Source organism: Amphiprion ocellaris, chromosome 3, assembly GCF_022539595.1.
Source record: "Amphiprion ocellaris isolate individual 3 ecotype Okinawa chromosome 3, ASM2253959v1, whole genome shotgun sequence".
In the NCBI taxonomy this organism is placed as follows: domain Eukaryota; kingdom Metazoa; phylum Chordata; class Actinopteri; family Pomacentridae; genus Amphiprion; species Amphiprion ocellaris.
The window spans coordinates 21,825,377-21,849,635 of NC_072768.1; the positions used below are offsets into that span (position 1 = coordinate 21,825,377).

The 24,259-nt window shown below is 38.6% G+C and overlaps 1 protein-coding gene across 3 annotated transcripts; it reads left to right on the plus strand.

The window, feature by feature from the left end:
* Positions 1–318: 318 nt before the first annotated feature.
* On the plus strand, positions 319–14,902 carry alkbh3 (alkB homolog 3, alpha-ketoglutarate dependent dioxygenase). Of its 3 annotated transcripts, XM_035947668.2 has the most exons (11): positions 319–472; positions 2,101–2,195; positions 2,403–2,512; positions 2,631–2,665; positions 2,832–2,879; positions 3,530–3,633; positions 6,823–6,911; positions 7,177–7,386; positions 8,068–8,166; positions 13,155–13,295; positions 13,832–14,902. In XM_035947668.2, the coding sequence occupies exons 2-10, from the start codon at positions 2,111–2,113 to the stop codon at positions 13,278–13,280; spliced, it is 906 nt and encodes a 301-aa protein (XP_035803561.1). In that variant the 5' UTR covers positions 319–472; positions 2,101–2,110; the 3' UTR covers positions 13,281–13,295; positions 13,832–14,902. The 3 variants fall into 3 exon arrangements, with proteins under 3 accessions (XP_035803561.1, XP_023125018.1, XP_035803562.1); XM_023269250.3 differs by having other exon boundaries at positions 13,155–14,902; XM_035947669.2 differs by lacking the exons at positions 13,155–13,295; positions 13,832–14,902 and adding an exon at positions 11,359–11,418.
* The last annotated feature ends 9,357 nt before the right edge of the window (positions 14,903–24,259 follow it).

Consider the following 24,259-nt stretch of genomic DNA (forward strand, 5'->3'; position numbering starts at 1 on the left):
AGACACAAATACACAGTCACACTTGTCATCTACTCATCCCAGCAGAATGGGAAAGGGTGGGGGTCACTCTCTCATGATTTTAACCAGCTGTCCCTCTAAAAAATGATTTGTGTCAAAAGACAAGATAAAGCCCCCTGTGCACTCTAAGGCCTCAGACTCAAGCTGGGAGCTGAGAGTCAAACCATCGGACTACAGACCACATAGGAAAAATGCCAAATATACAAAAGAAAAACACACCTTGTGCACGCAGTTAAACCAGTCAAATTAAATTATTGAAAGGTACTTAAACTTGTCTATATCTGACGACTGAGGAAAACGATTGGGCGGAACTATAGTTTCACATCGCCATTCGAAGTAGGATTTGTTTTTCTGTAACACACGCACCATGGCCGTCGAAGCACTTTGGTTCTAGCTCATTTGAAGCTATCTCTTTCTTTCTTTGCTTTGTCGTTGCGTTTGAGCCGGAATTTAGGTAAGTATTTGAAATTTTGGGTTGAACATTAGTAATTTGGGTATTTGTTATTCATTTTGACATTTACAGCGAGTTTGTTAAAGTCATTTAGCTTCGCACAATGTAACTTGTAATAAGCAGCAGCTGCCTTCACTAAAGTTAGCAGCTAAACTTGCTAGTTTAGCAGTTCAGATAGCCGGACAGCGGGACAGTTTAACCATCACAAAAGACAGCAAAGGTACGGCGCTGCAACACAATATTAACACCACATAGCAGACTCAGACACCATTTAAAGTCAACATTAAGCATGTTGCACAGTTATTTAAATTTGGATTAGTGGCACTTCTTTTCAGTGATAACTCTACTGTTCTGTCGGGGGAGAGCGACACATCATTGCTGGAACATTGAAGGGGACACAGTCAGCAGAGGATTGTTTCATTAAACATAATTCAGTCAGGACACTTTGTCAGATTTAACCATTTATTTTGGGATGACATGCATTTGTGTTTGGCAGTGACTCTGATCGAGTGATGCTCTGGAAACAATCTGAGCAAGCGTGACACATACAGGTTCCTGAGATCGCAAACCCTCCAGCAGAGCCAAATATTCAAAACATTTAAATTAACACAGTGTGAACACAAAAACAAGGACACCAACTTAAATGGTCATCTTTATACAAAATCCATGCATGACTTGGTTTTAACGTACAATTATGAACCATCCATGTTCCAGTTCGCAGAAAATGTGAGAAATATTCATTCCCTTAATTCTTTCTCCCTCGATGGATTAGAAAGTGTGTCTCTGAATGAGAAGTTCAGGCTTGCAGCTTGATGAGATGACAAGAAAAGATGTGTACTGCTCCCAGCCGGCTGCTCGTCTTCTTCCACTGACTGAACAGAGTAGATGCAGAGGTGCTGCAGGCCTCTTTGTAAAATTGTTAGTTATGAAACCAAGCCTTTACAAAGGAGGAGGAGGAGGAGGGGGAGATTTGCAGATCCTTAGAGGCTGGTGTAGCAGCGATGTGTGGAGTGGGGAGAATGAATAAACACTACCTCAGTTATAAAGCACATTAAGTAGGTGGGCTGGACTTAAGTAGAAAACTGGACAGAAAAGCACAGTGTGACACCCTGACTAGGTGCCTGTATGACCCAAGCTCAATTTCTTGCATTTTGGTGAATGCTATGAATTAACTTGTTCCTTTTCTGCATCCATTTACAGCAGAAATATTTTTATGTAAAGGAAAACATAAAAATCAGGCACCAGGTCACAAATATAATGGAATATAATGCAAAAGACTCTCAGTAATTCTGTGTTGATTTCAAATACTTATTCTCTTGTAGATCAGCTTTTCTTATTTACTTATTATCCCTGATGAGACATCACATAAAGGAGTGATTTATTCTTCTGTCCTCTTTGGTGTCTTTTGTCGAGGACAATAACCTTTGTAAATGTGAAATTCATTCATTTCAAATAATTTCGTAATGTGACTTGAATAATGAATTTCAGCAAGATTTCAGTTCATCCAAAACTCTGTGCACGTTCAGAACCTGCCCCGTTTTCAAAATAATTTTACTTTCTTTCTTTCATGCTTTTGTTGTAAATATTGAGGAACACTTAACCCTCTTTTAAACCTTTTTCTGACACTGCAGCTGTGATGTGATGTCGGATAAACGGCAGCGTGCCAGAGTTCAGGGCTCCTGGGCCAAACAAGTGCCAAAACACTCAGGTGCAGCAGGTCCAAAAGGTAATTCAAGGTGTAAAATGCTAAATATGCCGCTACCTATGCATGCTTCTTGTTGAATTAGAGCATTGTTGATTAATTTACTCACTCAAAACCCTAGATGCTGAGATTTTTCTTTCGGGTGAAATACATCCACTCATATAAAACATTATACTGAGTTCTTCAAACTTGCCAGATAGCTAGAAAATGGCTTCTATATTTTTTTAACAGTTGCAGTGCCAAACAACCACCAACCTAAAGATGCTAACACAGCCTCTGGTTCTTGGGGATTTGGGTCCCAACAAACATCTAAGAATTTTGAGTTTCACCAGCCCTCCAAGGTACACTGTGAACATGAAAAAACTCACCACTGAATACTGGGCAAATTTGGCCTTACCAGTATGGTGAAAATGCATTTTAAGATCCTTACAATCTTATTTTGTCTTTTCCTAATTCTAGCCAATTAGAGAGGTTCCGCAGGAGAAGGTGATAGAGTAAGTTACACAGTTTTATCTTCACTGGACATCCTCAGGGATTTGTTTCCTGTAAAAAAGAAGAAGAAAGAACAGTTTCTATCTTTAATGACATGTTCTTTTGGCTTGCTACCTGGTTGTTTGCTGAGCACAAGTTGACTACTATATATGATTTTTCTCTGGACAGGAAAACAGGTGACTATGAGATCAGCCATGGACCATCAGGGGTGTCCAGGTGAGTACAGTTTAGTTAAGAGGAAATCTGTCAAATTGGGAAATGTAGATGGAAGAAAATATAATGAAATGGAAAAGTGGGTTATTATGTTGTTGATAATGCAAAACCAGTATGCTTAGTGAAGGTGGAATAAAGCTGTGATTTAATTTTACGCCCACTAGATGGCAGTGATCACATAGGCATTTTTTTCCCTCTGGCTTCATCATTCATGCCTTACTTTCATGGTTCACACCATGTCACATTAGAGTGAGACATGTTTTGATCGTTGTTATAAGCTGTGATGTACCCATAGCATGATAGACAACCAGAATGTTTTCATTTTGTTTTTCAGTCTGTAAATGTTACGTGTTAAAAATGACTAACAATACTAAAATACATCTGTCAAGTATGGGGGAAGTGCGAAGTGGATCAAGAGTAAGAGGAAAAGAAAACCCTTAATATTTGTTTTTTCTAAAATAACTGGAAAATGTTCAAGCTCAGACATGAATTGGGGATTTGATTGTTGCCCTAAACTACTAAACCACCAGGGTACCCCATTCCCATTTAACACAATGTTTAATGAGTTACATACCGTCCATACTGTGTACATCCATGTTACTTTCTGGGAACTTAATGTGTGTGTGTCTGTCTTGTCGTTTCAATCTTTCCAGACTGCGGCTGCTGTCTGGGTTTCTTCCCCCAGAAGAGGCTGACTGGATGTTCAGTAAGCTGCTAGCAGAGCTTCCCTGGTCCCAAAAGACCAACTACAGACAGGGTAGGCACCAGGAGTGTAAAAAATGAGCAGTGTGTAAAAGGTGAAATGTGAGCACATGCTGTATTGACTGGAGGGTAAAGAGGATTTCCCTGCTGCAGCTGGTGTACTGTTGGGTTCATGTTTGTTCCGCTTTCATGACAGTACAGTGATGAAGTTTTTGTTTTCACCATGCTTGAGATATTTGTGTAGTGTTTATAAAAATTATTCTTCTTTTCCTTTTGGCTTTTCCCTTCAGGGTCACCACAGCAAATCATCTGCTTCCATCTGACCCTATCCTCTGCATCCTCTTCTCTCACACCAACTAACTTCCTGTCCTCTTTCACTACATCCATAAACCTCCTCCTTGGTCTTCCTCTAGGCCTCCTGCCTGGCAGTTCAAAACTCAGCATCCTTCTGCCAATATAGTCACTATCCCTCCTCTGTACATGTCCCAACCATCTCAGTCTGACCCCTCTGACTTATCTCCAAAACATCTAACATGCGCTGTCCTGATCCTATCCATTCTGGTCACTCCCAAAGAGAACCTCAACATTTTAACTTCTGCTACCTCCAGCTCTGCCTCCTATCTTTTCCTCAGTGCCTATGTCTCTAAACCAGACAACATTGCTGGTCTCACCACCGTTTTGTACGGCTTTCCTTTCATTCTTGCTGATGCTCTTTTATCACACATCACACCTGACACTTTTCTCCATCTGTTCCAACCTGCTTGCACATGCTTTTTCACCTCTTTTCCACACTCTCCAATGCACTGGACTTTTGACCCAAAGCACTTAAAATCCTCCGCCTTCTTTATCTCTACTCCCTGTAACCTCGCTCTTCCACTTGGGTCCCCCCCATTCACACACAAGTATTCTGTAGTGTTTATAAAAATTAAAGGTACCTAAATAATGCAGAACTCTTTCAAGGCTGCAGATGTTTTTAAATTTGATATATTACAGAGTATATGTAGAGGTTTTCAGTATATGCCTGGATTTTAATAGGTAGTTGTTGTGTAACCATGCCAGATTTTATTCGCCACTTCGTATGGTGTACTTGAGAATTTTACAGAAGCAAAAAACAGCCATTTCTCATGCACAGTGGTAATTTGTGCATTGGCTTTAACAGTAGCCATTGTCAATTAAAAGCAAAGAAAACTCGCACATTGTACTCAGACCATATACAGCGAATGTGTTGAGATGAAGCCAGACTTTGTCACAGAATCAGTCTTTTCTCTCAGCTGGCTCTCATCCATCTTGTGTGCTATTCTGCGATAGCTCCGCAGCAGACAAACAGCATGATGAAGACAAGGGGCTGCGATTTCTGACCACAGAGGCAAGTTGTGTAATCCTTAGTCCATCCTTCCTCAGAGTTTGTCAACAAAGTCCATGTGACATTTGAGAAGAGTTGAGAAAGACGTGAAAAACAGACGTGAACTCTCCAACATGTCCCCTCCTCTACGTCATTTGTCCTGCCCTGTTTGAAAGCTCCCTTCTAATGCACTGACTCAGTTTTTCCACCCATTTGAACTCAGGACTGAGTTAAGGTTTTGTTAATCTTTTCCCCCGATAACATCTTTTTATGGGAAGAGTAAAGTTTTGTAGAGTTGGTAAATGAGTGCATATTTATAAATTCTAGCACCAGAGACCCTGAATATTTTGGTGCCATAAAAAGTAATGGCTGCCCTAGCAGTTTGTTTTGGTTTCACTGTGTTCCTGTATCAGACCGCTGGCCAAAAAAAACTAATGGCAGAGAATTGGTTCTTGGAAAAGCGCTCCTTGTTGGAGAAAGAGAGAGAGAGAGAGAGAGAAAGATACACCCAGACCCACCGAGAGGAACTGGATTTAGATGTTTGTTACCTTCTGTTAGAACAAGATTCCAGTGACAAAATATATGATTATTGTGGGCTCAGTCAATGTCTTTCAGACAGCAGTGTTGCTGCACCATGTCAGATTTTGTTGAGACTTTGCTTATTTGGTACGCAACACTAAGTACTGTAAAATGTTTTGGCAGAATTTTGAGATCTGTGGTTTTCAAACCTGGTATGTTTTGTAATTTCATCCTCAAAATAATAATTCTCACCATTTTATCTCCATACAGTCATTAAATCTGGTCAGGATACAGTTACATATTTAGAAGTTGTTTCCATCCTGTCCTGCCTTAAAATGGAGTAACTATAAGTCTACACCATTGCCTCTTTTAGAATGTGAGGATTAATATCTAAGACTGTGCTTCAATGTCCATGCTTCCATTATATGTAGTCCGCCAGAAAACGATTTAGCATATCCTTTTACATAGTATGTCAAATGTAATGTAGAAAAAATATCAGGATGTCCTACATCTGGTTGAATTTTTAATTGATTTTCTAGGCATTCATACCCACAATCCTCTGTGCTCGTTACATCACATACGTTGTAGCATCACATAAGAGTATAAACAAACCTGAGCTGCCGACAGCACACAAACAGATGGCAGAGCATTTCTCACTACAGGCTGCAGTGGTCAAAGTTTAAGGTGCATTATTATGATGCAGTAGTATGTCCCAGTTGTAGGCATGCTGCGTGAAGCAATATGTTCTTTGTGTGGGCAGCTTAAAATAAAAATAAAAGGTATGCAATTTGGCACACGGCCTAAGTCTCGCTGCTGTCTCAGCTCACCACAGTCCACCTGTAGCAGCTTGAGCACACCACACCGGCTCACCAAGGACTCTGCTCAATCAGTGTAAAACCACTCTCTGCTATATAATGGCAAGTTGTGTTACTGAAGTAATTCAGGTGTACATGTTCCAACTGGAACCGCTTCTAAATAAGAATAATGATACAGAAAGTGCAAGCTCACAGGATTGGTTCTTTAGGTTTGTGACATGTGAAACCCTGGAAGTCTGAATCCGTGCTTTTTAGATTGACATCAGTACCCTGCAGTTTCAAGATGTGAATACTTAGACATGACAGTGGCTGTTGATTTCACCCATGATGTTTCCAACATATAACAAACACCATATGGAAATATTAACAAGGTAAAAACATAGGATTTTCACCATAGAGGGTCTTTAAGTTATGGTATAAAGTAATTTTAGTAAAATTTTTCAACAATGTTCAAACCTAATAGGTCCATAGTAGTAATGTTCTCCTTGTGTGTACAAACAAGATAATTCAGGAAAATGTAGTCTTGATTTTGTCTTATGCGTGTATGTGTGTGGGTGTTTTGGTCCAGGTGAAGCCTACGAGGAGCCCAGGCTGACCTGCTGGTATGGAGAGCTGCCATATACGTACGCTCACTCCACCATGGCAGCCAACACACAGGTCAGATAACTGCAAGGAGACTCAAAGAAACATGTTGCCGCACAGCATCTTTCACACATTTATTTTACACCAGTGTCTGTTTCTTATTTTTCATTTCTAAAGTTCTTGTGGTGCTTTTGTGGTGACATATTTGCTTTGGCTATCTCATATTTTTTAACATTTCATCCCTCTTTGGCCTTTTTCCTTATTCTATTTTTTTCTTCTAATATTTGTCCCTTACCTTATTTACTAAATTCCCTTTTTTTTTTAAAATTTGTCCTCATAGTGGCATCCTTTACTGCTAACCCTTCGCCTGGCAGTGGAGCAGGCGAGCGGCTGCAGCTTCAACTCCCTGCTGTGTAACTTGTATCGCGATGGCCATGACAGCATCGGCTGGCACAGCGACGATGAAGCCTCCCTGGGTTCTAAACCCGTCATTGCTTCCCTCAGTCTGGGTGACACCAGAGTGTTCAGCCTTCGCAAGCAGCCTCCACCGGTGAGATGATGGTGGAATATGAAAACTAATTACCTCACTCAAGTAGTACATGTCTGGTACTGTGTACTTTTAAAATACATTTTACTTCTGAATACTTGTGCTGCTCTCATACTTTATAGTTGGAAAAGCTCTGTTTGCTGTGTAAATTAAAGACTCAAGCTTTATGTTTTTCTTATTTTGGCTTTAAAGGGGTCTCAGACAGTATTTGAATTGGTCCTCTAAATTCTGTTAAGTTACCCTGGTAGTAGGAGTTGGCTCGCAGTCAAGTCGACTATCTCCTGCTTCTGCTGCACACTGCATAAGAAAAACAAAACTACTGTATAATATTTAAGAGAAGGATGAATGTTGTGGAGTGCAGAACAGCAGCCAAGGCGAGTTAGTGAAAACTGGACACAGATGGAAGGTTTCAAAAACTTGTATTTAGTCTCCACAGAGTATTTAGAGGGCCATGTTTAATAGCTGTATATCATTTGAAGTGTGAAAGTATACACTGCTTAGGAGGCAGGCTTCATTAGCTGTGATGTGGACAGCAGCGATTTGGTTACAGAAATGGCCTTCAGCTTAGTTTTGGGTTCTTGTTTCTTACTGTTTGTGCATTAAAATGTGTTTTGTAATGTTAGAGTGCATTGTTCAGGGCTGTGCGTATGTGTTAGAGATTTATACATTGTGTGTGTGTGTTAGGAGGATAATGGTGACTACACATACGTGGAACGGATTCGGGTTCCTCTGACTCACGGGACACTTCTGCTGATGGAAGGTGCCACGCAGGACGATTGGCAGGTAGGCAAACGCAACACAAATGGCCATGCAAGGAAAATGGGCATTCATTAAAATATCAGCTGCTGGACAGATCAGAATCTGGTAGAAAGAAATATATTTGTTTTCATTTGTCTGGCTTTTGATTGCTCTTCCTGTGTATTTGCAAACATCTTCCTTAAGTGTTGGTTTACAAAACACTTTCCAGAATTTACCTGTCAGTCAAACGGCTTGAACAATACTGTTCCATGTTTGATCTTACCGCTACTGCTTGCACTAACTTCTTCTGTTTTTACCAAACAAACTTGCATATCAATAACATACCACCCTGTACATCACTCGATTTGCCCCTAAAACACACCTTACACCAGATGCTTAGAAATAAATTTGAAGGCTTTAATCAGCAAATATATAAGTTGTATATTACTACTGTAGGGTTCATTTAGCTCACCTGTTTTTATGGACTCAGTTACACTGCGCTGCTACACCAACTTATCTACTATTATGTCACAGATACGGCAAAAATAATGGATATACTTCAGTGATAACAAATGCTAAAACTGACAACTTACTTTGAGCATTTATAATAAGTAGTCATAGATTAAAAGCCTCCTTTGCCTCCCTTCACCTGTGTGTGTCTGTGGAAGTCTTAGTGGTTTGGACTAAACACACATGAGAGGATCGACCTGCATTCAGGTTCCTCCCCTGACCAACAGGCAACCAGGATGGATAGAGCAGCCTGGGGAGAAAAAACAGAGCTTCAGCATAATGAGAATCATTTATTTTACAATCAGAGACAGAAGCTTGATTTGAAAGAGTAGAAACTGTATTTAATAGAATGTGAATGTGTAGCTGGTTTCTGTTAAAAGTAATTGGGTCACACTCAGCAGTGAGAATATGTTATATTACAATGATTTGAATTTCATTATGACTAAATCTCAGCTGAGCAGATGAAAGCTTTGCTTATGTATAAAATAGGTCATAATATTTAGGTCTGCCTTATTTAACTTTGTATAGAAGAAAAAACAATCAAGGATTCATAGCAAAACAGTTGCTCAGGAGATGACATGAATATTGTGAACTCTTAAAAAAGAAGAAAAGAACATTCAAATAAATCTAACAAATATGTGTTTTAATACCAAAAAGTAAATGATGTTACAACCTTTTATTTTTAACTATACATACATACATAGTCATTCTACCACATTAACAATGTCTAGGTTGTATTTCTAATTTAATGTTATCTTCAATTTAAAAAAAAAAAATGCTTTTCTTTCAAAAATAAGGACATTTCTAAGTGACCCCAAACTTTTGATCAGAAGTGTATTTTTTTTAACTAATCTGTTCTCTACCACACTGCAAGTTGGCATTGAGAAGAGTAGAAAAAGCACTGTTATTTCTAAGAATGTATTAAAACAATATTTCTGGGCATTTGTAGAATGCAAGAACAATAGTAGAAATCCATGTTCATCTGAAGAGAAGGAAAAGGTGCTGCTGTGTAAAAATGTAACTAAAGAAGTAATTGTTCTTATCCTTATTTTTGTGGCAAGTATGTGACAAAGTTAAATTAGTGTCCTGCATTCGAAGAAAGGGCAGGTGTTCAATGATGAAACATCACTGATAAAAAATAGCTGTGGCCCACAAATGGAACCAGGTGGAACTCCATGTAGTGTTCTCAAAGCAATAGGTATCATTAAAGAGTGACATGTCGACTCAACCTTACCATGTGTGCTCTTAATTTTTGACCACTAGTGTTACAAAATCCATATAAATGTTTTACTCTTATTGCAAAGAATATGACTATATGAAGTCTCTTACTGGAACTGTTGTCCACCCTCACTTCCCACAATTTTCACCCACTAAAAAGTCCGTGAACAGAGTGAGACATAAACAAAGTGATGGGGGAATAAAGTCAGTGAGATCTACAGACAGTTAAGGAGGTTGGAGCTTAAAAGAAAAAAAGGATAAGGTCACAGGTGTTTTATGGCGACACCTCTTAGAGTATCTCAGTAAAGGTTTCATTGCTCCTTTAAAGACCTTGCCAGAGAAAGAAGATCACTCCAGCTATTAATCCTCACTCTGTCACTGCAGTCAAAGTCGGCCTAACAAAACCATCTGGCTCAGGCAGAGAGGTTTGGAAGTGAGTGCTAAATATTTAACTAAACTCCTGCTAAAGTGCCTCATTTATTTGAAAATGGATATGTGGTTATGTCTGCCTTTTCCGGGCTCTTTCTTTTGACACTGTTGTGAAAAAACAAACCTTTCACCTCTTTTTCAGATATGGAAGAAGAAGGAGTGTGTCTGTGTTTTTGAGGGCACAAGATGCACAAATAAATTCAGTCAGTCTTTTCCTTAGGCAAAAGGTCTAGACATAAATTAGCAGAACTTGGTTGGGACACATTTTATGTCTGTGCAGTCTCTCAAAATATTTCGCACTGCTTTTTCAGAGGTGATTAAAAATGACTTTTGCCCCCATTTGTCACATGGTAGGAAAATAGTGTTTGTTGCTTGTTGCCACATTTTTTGTTTGCAGTGTAGAGGTCAGCTGCAAAACAAAAATACCCTTGTGGTTGAGAAACTCCTGAATTTATAGGAGTTTACTGTACTGGTAAATGTATTTATACTTTAGTGAACTAACTGCGCAATCCTGCTCTACTAAAAACAGACCAGCTCTCTCCATCACCATCCTCTCCTTCAGTGCTCGCCAGTCGGTAAAAGCCAATCCCACATTTACTCTTGTTTTGGAACAAGCTTTGTCCGCTTGGTGTTTTGGCATTTTGGAAGCTGCTTAATGTCTTGCACCCTGTTGCTGTCTTTTAAACTCCTGACATCACCTGCACTTTGTTGTTGGCTGGGAGGCTGCACACCCACCTCACAAAGCTTGCAGCCCAGAAAATTCCTGAACACGGCAAAATACGAAGAAAACACAGACAGGATCTCTCAAGATGAATACACCGCCACAAACATGTCATGGGTCATAAGTGAGGACTGAAAGGGGTTACTTTTGTATCAGTCTATAAATATGTTAATTTGTCTTTTTAGGTATGTCCTGTATACTATCCGTTTAATTTTCTCAAGCGTTTTACAATCCCGAAAGACTTTTGGAAATGCTGCTGACTCTGTTTCAGTACTGTGGGGTTGTGTTGTAGTCTGGACAAACACAAACTGACACTTCTGGAAACTATTACCTAGACACCCATGTTTGCTTTCTGATAGGGCCTTAACCGTCAAGAGTCAGATCCCGATTTGCCTGGAAAGTGATCGTTTTCTGAAACAGCAGACATCAGCCTTCACTACCAAGGTTAATTCAATATGGAGAATGTGTTGTTCTGTCTATGGTAGCAACTGATTTTCAGCAACTCAGCATCGAGCCTGTATGCACAGTGTAGATCAATGTTCATATGATTTGTATATGTCAAACGCATTACTGCCAAACCATTCATATAGACAGAGTTTGTTTTCAAGCAGTTTTAAAATGAAAATGTATTTCAGTTTTTCTCAATTGATAAGTCACTCTTCCTGAAAAATAGCACACATTTCCCAACACACTATACACTATTTTTTTATTTGAACACAGTTCACAAAGCACTGCACACTTGTTTCAAAAGCGCACTTTATTGTCAAAATCTGAACTTTGTTTTCAAAATTAAGACACGAAGCAAAACTGGGACACTTCACTACTAAATGCAAAACACTCTTCTCTCACTGTTTTCACATGAAGTGTAAAAAAATGACAGTCCTCAAAAATGACAATTTAAACACAAATGCATCCTATAAATGAATCAGAGGGGCCACTGCAGTGCTTGACTGTACATTATAAAATAAAAATAATGTTAGACAAAAAATACAGCACTGTATTGTACACAGTACAGTATGCAAATATTTACACCACGTCTGCATCAATTCTTTCAGCCTGGTCAGGCCACAGGACCTCATCAACATCACAAGCTATGTTTTCTCCAGAAAGAAAGACCTAGTGTGTTTGATTCAACCCTGACATGCATCAACAGAAACATCATCACATGCCAAGACCACTGATTGCAAGAGATTTTCCCAAAGTATGGCTGCCGCTCATATACCTTCCACCTCCATGTAGAGAAGAATTCTTCTATAGGATTCAGAAAGAGAGAATATGGTGGCTGAAAAACCACAATAACTTGAGGGTTCACATTGAACTATTCCCAAATCAATAGTCCTCTATGAAAACTAACATTGTCCCAGATGTATTCATGTGTATCATCAGAATCCAACTGAAAAACTCTCTGGAACAAACGCACACCAAACACAGAAAAAGTCAGTCATGTACACTTTCTGTAATTTTTCTAGCACTTGTGAACCAGAATTATACATTAGATTTTTTTCAGTATTCTCAGAACATTTCTGACTGCTTGTACTGTTCCAGTATAGACATGTCACTGAAGTGACAAACAGCATTTACATACCATGTAAAGTAAACCACAATAAACCTGAAACCATTTACTTTATGCACCATCCTTACCATCTGCTGACCTTAACAACAGATTGCATTCTGAACAGCTAATGCTGTTTCTCAGCAGGTTTTATAGTGTGCAGTTCATTGGCTAAAATGTTTTCAGTTTTGACCTGTTGTGTCGTAATTGTGACAGCAGTGTTGGAACAGTGTCCCAATTCTGCTTCCTAGTGTTTACTTTTTGAAAAATGTGTGCTATGAGTGAAAAGTTGTGTTCAAATGAGCAAAAAACATGTTCAGTCTTTTGCAAAAAGAGTGCAAGAGTTTTGGAAACTGTGTGCAAACCATGAATAGTGTTTTGACAGCAGAGTCCTGTTTTTGAGAAATGTGTGCAGTCAGTTGGTGGCTGTGTGCAGTGAATGGAGTTTAGTGTCTTATCAATTGAGAAAAACTGTAATGTGGATGTAGCATAAGCACGTACCTCCTACCATCATAAAGATTATTTTAGAAAAAACACCAGTGAATATATATTTGACTTATAACTGTAAAATGTATCGTTGATCAGTCCTTCTGTCCTCAACAGCATCAAGTGGCTAAAGAGTACCATGACAGGGGCCCACGCATCAACTTGACTTTCAGAACTATCTACCCAGAACCAGAGGGCCACAGGCCGGGAACCAAGATACGATTCACATCCAAGCAACCGTAAATTCCCCTCAGTCAGGTACCTAAGGCTAAGAAAACTGTGTCCAGTTCTTCTGCATTTCAGACTTACAGTGCTAGAAGTGAGATGGATGAGAGAAAAACAAGACAAACTAATCAGTGATGGACATAATTTCATTAAAAAAAACAAAAAACACAGACAAGCTAGACAGAGTGAACATCATTATCCTTCTTATTGAGCCTTGTACCCAATTTCAGCTGTGTGAAAAAAGTCTAGTAATCACATCAGTGAGTCACACACTACAATATGAATAACATCATAATGCTGTAATCATGAGCAGCCGTGATTCTCGAATGTCAGTGTTTTCAACAAAACTGAGCAAAAACAATGGTCCTGTCATTGGGTTTAAGTCATGATACATCAAAACCCTACATGTTATGTTGTATTTATTTATTTGTTCGTGACTGATAGTTGTTTATACTCACACATTTTGAAAAAAGTGTTCGGTCAGTTTCTTAGTGACTAAAGTCTCAGGATAAATGTAATCGTGGTTGGGGAATGTTTGTAAGAAATGCCTTTTTTTCTTCACCTTCCAGCATATACCTTCGGATATCAAAACGCATGTCCTTATTCTGAATATTGCCCTGGTGAGTTACTTAAATTTATTTGATTTGATTGGAATTTTATAGCAAACTTTCATGGGACCTACAGTTGTTATAGGTTGTTTATCAGTCATTTGGTCTAAGAAGTACACTACAGTTCAAAAGTTTGGGGTCACTCAGAAATGTCCTTATTTTTGAAAGAAAATAATTTTTTTGAACTGAGATAACATTAAATTAATCAAAAATACAGTCTAGACATTGTTAATGTGGTTAATGGCTGATTTTTAATGGAATATCTTCATAGGGTTACAGAGGAACATTTCCAGCAACCATCACCAACTGTGTTGTAATGCTACATTGTGTTAGCTAATGGTGTTGAAAGACTAATTGATGATTAAAAAAACCTTTGTGCAATTATGTTAGCACATAAATAAAAGTGAGTTTTCATGGAAAACATGAAATTGGGTGACCCCAAACTTTTGAACGGTGCTGTACATGTGTGCATATCAATAATTCCATGTCACTGGAATGTGTCAGACAGTCAAACATTTATTGTCAGAGTACTCAGTGTGCAGAATGTCCCTCTTGATATTTATTTTGGTAAATTGTCCTCAAATGTGAATAATTTTCAGCCTTGTTTATCTTGGCGAGCATCTAGAAAGAACATAGTTATTAAAGTGAAGGAACAAGTGAATCTCTATGACTGTCCCTTAAAGAGATAGTTGTTTTTACAATGTAAATGAAAGACAATGAACCAGCACATTGTCAGTATCAACCCTTCAAAATAAATCACTTAAAATACTTATTTGATTAAATAATTTCTGATTCTGCCACAGTTACAAAAATAACTGTTTTTTGTTTCATCTGAAAAAATGTTGTTACTTAATATTAGGTTAAATGTTTGAAACCTGAACTTTTGAATTACACCTTGTATTACACCCACTTTGACATATGAGTCCTTCAAGTGTTGTCGCCACTGATGCCACAGCCTGAGCACCAGTTGTAAAACCTGTCAGTACTTTTCTTTGGTAAATAAAGAAATGGAGACAATTTTTTTGTGACAAATTTCTCTCAACCATGTTCATGTTTGGTTCATTTGGTTTCTTATATCTCTGTAACATGTCTACAGCATAATTCAGAAAATCAACTTGAATATTTTCACTTTCTCTGTCATAAAACCATTGCGATGAAACTGGTGGATTATATCTACCTTGACGACATGCATGTTGTCACATTCATATGCTCATCTTTCTGATAAGTTACAGATATCTTGATGTATAATTCCATTATTCCTAATAAGGTATATATAATTCAAGAATATAAAGTTTAAAAACAGATCACAAAATGAAAACAATATGAGGAGACCATGCAAATGAAACAGACATCTGAAATGCACCACACAGCACAAGTTGATGTGACTAAGGTTCTCATAGCGATGTGTTAACCGTGACATACAGCGGTGACGGTCACAGAAAAATTCCACAGCCATGAACAGTGTGAGTTCGGAGTTTGAGACTGGGGAGCTTTAATAACCTCAAATAAAGACTGCTAAATTCAAAAGGCAGCTCGTAAATGGAAATATGCTGTTGAGGATTACACTTTAAAGCTGGAGAAGGAAGAAATCAAGTAAACAAAAGGTCAGAGGTTGAAAACATCCAGCCCTCCTCCTGCAGCTCTTACCTCTCCACTCTCAGTTCTCAGATGCTGCAAATATTAATGCCTATCCAGCTTTATCAAGCTATTAGCAGAGTCATCTAGCAAAGAAGCCCACACTACGGAGTTACAAACTGAAAATACTAAGTGTCCTATAGATTCTAAGGTAAATCTGAACATGCCTCAGGTAGGGAGGTGTTCTACGATGGTTTTGTTCAGAAATACATTATTGTAATAGAACAACAGTCATCACACCAATTAACATATAAGCTGATTATATGAGCTTTTTTAAATTGTGAAAACCACTCAGGGTTCTCTTCAAGCATTATATTAATGGCAAAAATCTTGACATATTCTTATGTCATCAAAGTGCCATATTGTTCCCCTTTTCAGCCAATTGATCAAAGTGTCATATGTCCCCCTGGTGTGTCTTTCAGCTCAAAATACCACAAAAACGATACACTTGACCATGGATATATAACTGCTGGTTTTGGGGCTTTTCTAAGCAGACTGTTTGATCTGAAAACTGCTGAGCTGCTGCTGTTCCTGCCTACTAAAAACATGCCGTCTGTGACTGACAACTCAACATTGTGAGCCGGACGACTATTGATTACACATAAGTCAAACTGCTGTAAAACTAGGACGACAACTAGCTGTAGGGTAATTGTGGAATGCCAGACATCAACGACTTCATATCTTAACAGCTTTTATTTTACATCTCCAAGTCTATAATAACCACAAAACACAATAGAAATGGATTGTCCCTACATGGGACTTTTGAGGGGCGTAAAGATTACTTTAACCACCCACATGATTTGAGACTCTGGTTATTTTGTAACACTAAGGATATTTAAAATTTTTGGTTGCTATGATTCTGTAATTAAAAAATATTACAATATTGTATTCTGTGTTCCAAAACAAAAGACCTGTTTATTAAGCATTTTACTACATGCCTTATTAAATACATAACATGGAACTGGCAGTGCTTTGCTTGACTGGTGAAAAGTCTTTTCAAGACAGGCAGTTTCAAACATAATACCAAGATGTAATTAGATGTTTGTCATGTAAATATACTGAAACCGGAGCATGTTGTTTGCAAAATACAGGAAATGGAAAAAAGATTGTTCCAGGATCTCTTCGAGTCTAGAAATTATGTAACCGTTGTTGTAATTATACACAAAAGATGTTTTGGAGCTGTTTAATGGAAAGTTCTTAATCAGTTTATACTGTGGCTGTATTAAAGTCATGTGCTGCACTGCAGTCACAAAGTATTAGATCAGTTTTTTTGTCAAGTTGGCTCAAATTCATTACATGGGATTTATGAGTATAATGAAACAGTCGGATTAACATGCTGACTCTCACCTCAAAGATTATCTGAGGCTGTTCACATTCAGTGAACTCAGTCGTTTATGTCAATAGTCCCCAATTTCTGAACAATGTAAGCTTGCAAATAAACTGGAACACACATTTGATCAGCTGTAAAATACACTGGTTCTCTGTCTCTTGGTGATTCCTGGTGACGCATTATATGTTGATATATTTAGATATTAAGTCACTGGTCATGTAACCGCAACTGACTGGTACAAGTCCACTCATACCAGCTGTTCTCTATGTAGTTTATTATTAGTTGTCTGTTTGGTATGGATTGCTCCAATCCAAGTGTTTATCATAGCAACATGACCCCTTGATAAATGCATAGAGACATGTTATTTGACAGTCACAGGCTGCTGGGGAAATAGAAAGATTGTACAGATATTGAAGCTTCATGTAACAGCTGTCTCTGAGAGGGGAAAAGCTGGTAAGAACAAGCTGTCCTTCAGTTCCAATAAGGCATGTACGAAGGAGGCTCTAACAGCCAAGACTGGTGCACTCTTACTTTACAAGAACTCAGAAAGGTGGAAAATCATGCTGAGTAAAAACTGAAGGTAATTACATGATTACATAATCATCTTGCTACACTCAAAGTGGAGTAATGTATTAGTATATGTCAGTCAGCAGGACTGATGAAACCTCAGATGACTTGTAAAATATCTTCATCTCTTCAGCTAGAATTTAGTGAACAGGTAGATTTTGATGTACCAATGTGGCCAAAAAAAAGGTATTCATGTTTTTCTGAAAATTTAATTGTATTATTTTTAATCTTTTTTTTTTTTTAATTCACGTTTTCAACATTTAAAAACCTAATATATGTATATTGATTCCTCCACAGACATTAAGCTGAAATGGACACTGAAAGTCAGTCTGTCGTGGAGAGCTGTTGGTAATATTGTGAATTATTGCAGAGTGACTTTTTTTTTTTTTCTTTTTTACCTTCTCTGGCTAAGATGGAAAACAATGACATCGGTTGTCACCTTCCCTACGGTGGTGGTTCAGAACTGTATTCGTCCACTCTGCAAGCTCAATAAGGATTCAACTGATTTTTTTTTTTTTTTTTTTTTTTTGCACAAAGCAGTATTACTTGACAAGAAGACATAATTACTCTTGCAGTGAGCGCTATAGAGTTGGACCAGGATCAGACACGTACAGTATTTACTAACTTAAAATAGATTTACTGTTAAGTTACTCTGCATTAAAGCCACCAAGTAGACTGTTCAAACTAAACACTACTTGACCATGGCAAGACACTGTAAACTCACTGCAGCACTTTCTGTACTCAATTTTCCATGTACCTTTCCATCAGTTACTGTAACCATGACAACTTCCTTGGCTCCCTTTTCTAGCTTTTGTTTTACCTTGGTGCACTGATGATTTTAAGTATTACATAAAAACCATGATCTTAAAATAGACTGCTAGAATCACAAACCCAATATCGTCTTCTTTACCTCTTGAATTTTTCTGCTGGGTAGTATAGCAGATTTTTGTGTATATTCAGGTGAATTTACTGACTTGTACTATTTAACAGATTCTGCAGATACCCCTACTCCAGTCTGTGTGTGTGTGTGAATGGAGTGGGTTAATGACGAGAACCCACACTGAATGCAACTAGTTGTGCAATAGGCCAGAGGCCTTTTGTTGCAGCAGTGCAGGTGAAGAGTTTGCCATGTTGTGCTCGACTCTTCCTGGCTGTTTGATGCTTGGCCTCCAGTGGCACAGATTGGGACACTTTGTACAAGACGGGAACATCACACTGTTGAACGCTGAATTGATTTGGGCTGAACATTTGATTTAATTCTGTGACATTATCTTAATGTTCCATACAACAGAACCAGTACATTTCCTGGAGCAAATAATGTATCTGCTCACTTGCTGGTTGTTCTGGTCGCTACTAAGATTTAATAGCCAGCTGAGTAAAACTATGGTTTATTGTCCATGAATACACATCAATCTGAAGGATTTAGTGCACTTCTTTTATTATACTTGCAAATTATTTAATATCAAAGACATATAAAGCTGCATTAACTAATATTTTTATTTGAAGTGTTAGTTCATGTTCGATGTGTTTCAAATTAAGTTACGGGTGCAGAATGCTGCAAAATGCACACAAACCTTAGCATGACTATTGATGAAAAAAAAATTAATTTCTCATGTAACTAATCTACTAATTCTCACTACACAATCTCAGTTAGACATATTAAATATAATCTTCCTTCTTCCTGGATCGGCAGGACTTTCCCAGCTCTGATTGTTGTTACCGTTTTCCAGGCTGCCTGGAAAGGGACCTGGAATGTGACACTATAGCTAACCAACAAGCTGCCAGGCATTCCTGTGTTACCCACTGCTTGCTTGTTCCAAATCCCGACACCTGTTGTGCAGAGCTGGAAACTTTTGGGTTTACGGGAGCTGCACCAAAGCGTCGGGTTCTGCTAACTCCTTTTATCTCTCTATTTAGCCACTGGAGCCGCTATCTGGATCACAGTCAATTAGACCTCAGTCCAGCTACTTTCCTGTCCGTGGTGCTTATTGTGGCCTCTTGAATTCCAACAAGCAGCCTCACATGAGCAGACAATGAGTAAATCTCTGAGCCCTGTTAGATTAAAAAGCTCTGAATAGATTGTGTGGCATATTATAAAGTCGTGATCTATAAGCTCTCTATAATTAATCCACCGGGGAATTTAGAACCATGTATACTAAGTACAGATGCGGCAGTGTTATGTAATGGTATAATTAACAGACTTGCATAATAAATCTAAGGTAGGCAATGTGTCTCATAGAGCCACTAAATGCTGCAGGGTAAAGCAGAAATTACATACATTAAAGGTCACACCCTACGAGTCTATCGAGGCTGTCCTAATAAAAGTAAGTTTCAAAGTTTGTTTTAGTTTGTTTTGATGCTAACAGAGTGATGAGGCCACACGGAACAACTTAAGAAGAGAAACAATGTGCAAATACAGGAGGATGTTTCTCCCAGAATGTCCATAACTGTACTTTGAGCATCAACCATGGCTCAGCTGTCGTGTTTGTAAAAAAAACTGAACAGTAGATTCTGGTTGAATAACTCAGCAAACTCCTTCTTAAAAAAAAAAACAGCTAGACGCACTGCCATTAAGTCAAACAGCAGCATCAGTTTAGAAGAGAGCCGCCTCCAAGCTGCTGTGTGTGCAGGCAGGATGTTTGCAGGTCAGACACATCTTAGTCCTGCAGTCCAGGTCAATGGTGATACATTCTGGGAAGCCTAAACAGACGTGCATACACATACACATGTATTTGTTTTGTCATTGTGTGTGTGTGTGTCTTGGCATAGTCGTAAGTGCAGTGTGAAGTCATGCTGGGAAGCTGCTCTGGGAACGAGGTGACCGATTCACTTCACCCCCCCAGCTCCTCTTTCCTCCCCACTCCTAGGCTTCATGCATTTAGTTAGCTGTCCTTTGCCTCCTCCTTCACCTGTGACCCTGTTTATCTTGTGGCTCTACTTCATTTCTGTCTTCTTCCACCTTGTCTCTTTCTTCCCACTTGGCAAGTTGTCTTGCTGGTCACATCATATTGAAACTGCCTCATCGTAGTCAACCTCTGATGGAGTTGAATAAGTTTGTGTCTTCCTCAATACAGTACCATGATAAATTGTTTGCCCCTTCTCGAATTCTTACTTTTTTGAATATTTCCCCCACTTGAATGTTTAAGACCATCAAACTAATTTGCATATCAGACAAAGATAACCAAAATAAACACAAAATGCAGTTTTTAAATGGTGATTTAATGTTTTAAGGGAATAAAGTTGCCCAAACCTACCTGGCCCTGTGTGAAAAAATATTTGCCCCCCTTGTCAAATCATGAATTAACTGTGACGAATCACATTTTTTGGAAAGCGAGTTCAATTTCACTAATTACACCCAAGCCTGATTACCTCCAGACCTGTTCAATCAAGAAATCACTTAAATAGAACTTGTCTGCCAAAATGAAATCAGCCAAGAGATCTCAAAAAGCTGCAACAAAATGTAGCGATCCAAAGAAATTTAAGAATGGATGAGAAATAAAGTAATCTATCAACCTGGAAAGGGTTACAAAGCCATATCTAAAGCTTTAGGACTCCAGCGAACCATGGTGAGAGCCATTATCCACAGATGGAGAAAACAAGGAACAGGTTGACCACTCCTTCCCAGGAGTGGCTGGCCTACCAAAATTACCCCAAGAGCACAGCAACGACTCACCCAGGACAACATCTTAAGGCCTGCAGGCCTCCCTTACCTCAGTGTTCATGACTCAACAATAAGGAAGAGACTGGGCAAAAATGGCAACCATGGCAAAGTTCCAAGGCAAAAACCACTGATGACCAAAAAGAACATAAAGGCCCGTCTTACTTTTGCAAACAAACATCTGAATGGTCCCCAAGACTTTTTGGAGAATATCCTTTTGACTGACAAGACGAAAGATGAACTTTTTGGAAGGTGTGTGCCTCATTACATCTGGCGTAAAAGTAACACAGCATTTCAGAAAAAGAACATCATACTTACAGTCAAACATGGTGGTGGCAGTGTGCTGGTCTGGGGCTGCTTTGCTGCTTCAGGACCTGGACGACTGGCTGTTGGAACCATGAATTCTGCTCTCTACCAGAAAGTCCTGAAGGAGAATGTTCGACCGTCAGTTCGTCACCCCTAGTCAAAGTCTGAACTTGAATCCGATTGAAACGCTGTGGCATGACCTTAAAAAGGCCTTTCATGCTCGAAAACCCTCCAGTGTTGCTGAATTAAAACAATTCTGCAAAGAAGAGTTGGCCAAAATATCTCCACAGAGATGTGAAAGACACATTGCCAATTATAGAAACTTGATTTCAGTTGTTGCTGCTGAGGATGGTCCAACCAGTTTTTAGGTTTAGGGGGCAATTACTTTTTCACACAGAGCAAGGTAACTTTGAATAGTTTTTTTTTCTTAATAAATGAAATAATCATTTAAAAACTGCATTTTGTGTTTGCTTGGGTTATCTTTGTCTGGTATTTACATTTGTTTGATGATCTTTAACATTAAAGTGGGGAAAATGTGCAAAAAAAAGAATTTGAGAAGGGGCAAATACTTTTTCGTGGCACTGTAAATGTGTTTGTAAGAAGTTGGCTGCGAGACTTGAGATGCATCACAGTCTTTCCTAATACTTAGATGGCTTGTGAGGACTTGCATGGAGTCACTTGAAATAAAAGATTTTAAACTCCATGTAGTGATTATATGAGGACAAGTACATCATCTTCCTTTCTTCCGTCCATCTTTCTTTTCCCATTTTAATCTTCGCCTTTTTGAAATTTGAAGTAAGCATGTTTTTTTTGGCCTGTAAAAAATAGCCATTGGTTTTTTTTTTTTTAATCGCACACCTCTTCTTTGCTTATTTCATAAATAAGATATGCTTTTTGACATAACACAGTAGTGGAAAACACAATTTCAATATGAAAGCTATGAGATAGATATTCAGTGTATGCATTTAGAATCCAGGTTTATACATATGCACCAGTAAATGTCCACATCCATACTTTCCTACGCATACAAACTTTTACATGGTGTGGTGTGTAATCATCAAGGTGAGGACCAAAAAGTGCATGTTACTGCTGTTGTGTCCAAGTGTATTTGTAATGCTGGCACCGATGCATAATGCTGCTTATAATTCCCTAAGTAGTTGTTCCTGTGTTAAGGAGGTGACTGTATTTAGATTTAAAGTTTTTCTTTGATTAAAACACTTCCTTTAGGTCATCCTGGTGCAGTAGTTCAGTGAATGAAGTTACAGGTTCTGGAATACACGACAAGGGTTAATTTAAACTTGTGTTTGACATTTGTTGCTTCTCTCACATGATGCACACTTGAGAGAGCAGTCAGAAGGACACAGTACTTAAAAAAAATAAGCTTCAGAATATTCCTTAAATATACTGCCTTTCCCCATTTTTGGTTAAAAGCAGCAAATCATTTCATGTGTCAGTCCTTCATATTTGTATTTCAATGGCTTGCGCTAAATTTGGATTCTTGGAAAACATGACCTTAGCTGGTCTTAAGGCTTCTCTCCTACTGTTTTCAGTATCCGCCTCCTGCCCTGTCAAGCCACGTCTTTCCTGTGTGAGTTTTAGCAGCTGGCGCTAATCTCATGTTAATAGACACGTCATTACAGGCTTCTTGAGAACATAACTACTTGTAATGCATTACCAACGTGGTAACCCTTCACAGGCTGATCCTAAGAAATGCATGGTAATTGCGCTGTGAGTGCTGCTGTGAATTTTAAGAGACAGTCCTGTAACCAGAAGGTCACAGATGTGGATCCATTGACAGGGTCATCTGTGTTATAAAGACACCTCTTCGCTCTAGTTAGAGCTTCACTCCAGGAGCTCTACCAGCTTGAGAACAAAGCAGACTGGTTTTGTTGGAGTGCCTGACAAAGCCATGGTAAACCAAGAGTCAAGCCTGAGTTCTTTGAGTGTTTGATGGAAACTTCACCCTTTGACCACCTTGTGCCCCTTTAACCTGTACTGTGGTTTGGATTACGATACACTGTCTGTCCACATTGTCCATATTGCAAGTGAAATAAGATGGATAGCGCAACTCCAAGTCCAAACACCTGCAGTTCACTTCAGTAATAATGAATACTCCTCATTAAACAGAGATTTGTAATATTGTATAATATGGCTGGCAAAAGCTCGGAGTGCAATGACTTCATCTAGTAAACTTAATAAATATGGCCTCAGACACATCTATTGTAGATTCTTCCAGATTTAAAATTACAAACAATAGGCAACTCCAAAAAATATTACTTTCTGTCTGTGATTCTTAGAACATAATTTATCACATGGCCATGCAGCATAAACAGACACAGTCTTCCTAGATGGGAATACTCTCAGTTTCCAAGTCCCAGTCTATAAATAACCTTGTTGCCCCTGTGGTGTCTTACTGACTCAGTCTTAAGAGAGGGAGGGTAGAGGAACCAGGCCAATCACAGAAAATAGCTGTTTATTGATATATTAGCATGACCTCCGCTGCTGCCTTATATATATGTTTATAAACAGAACTAAAGCTGTCTAGCTTATAAAACTACACCAGCAAGAGCGGTGCAATCATCCATTTACTGAAGTGATGTTGTTGTATAATTGTTTAATTATTCTAACCATAGTTACTGTATTTACTGGAAACAGAATGTTTGGGGCCTGTGGCATTTAGCCACAAGCTAATGCTAATGAAGATGGCAAATTAACACCATTACCAGGCACATTATAGTGCTGTTGACAAATTGTTCTCTTTGCATAGTGGTACCTGTATTTGCTGACATGTTTCATTGATGTGGAAAACTAATTCTTAGAGAAATACTTAAATTCATTTTTATTATGTTTTTAGTATTTACAAACGCAGTTAATTCACATCTGTATCAACTGC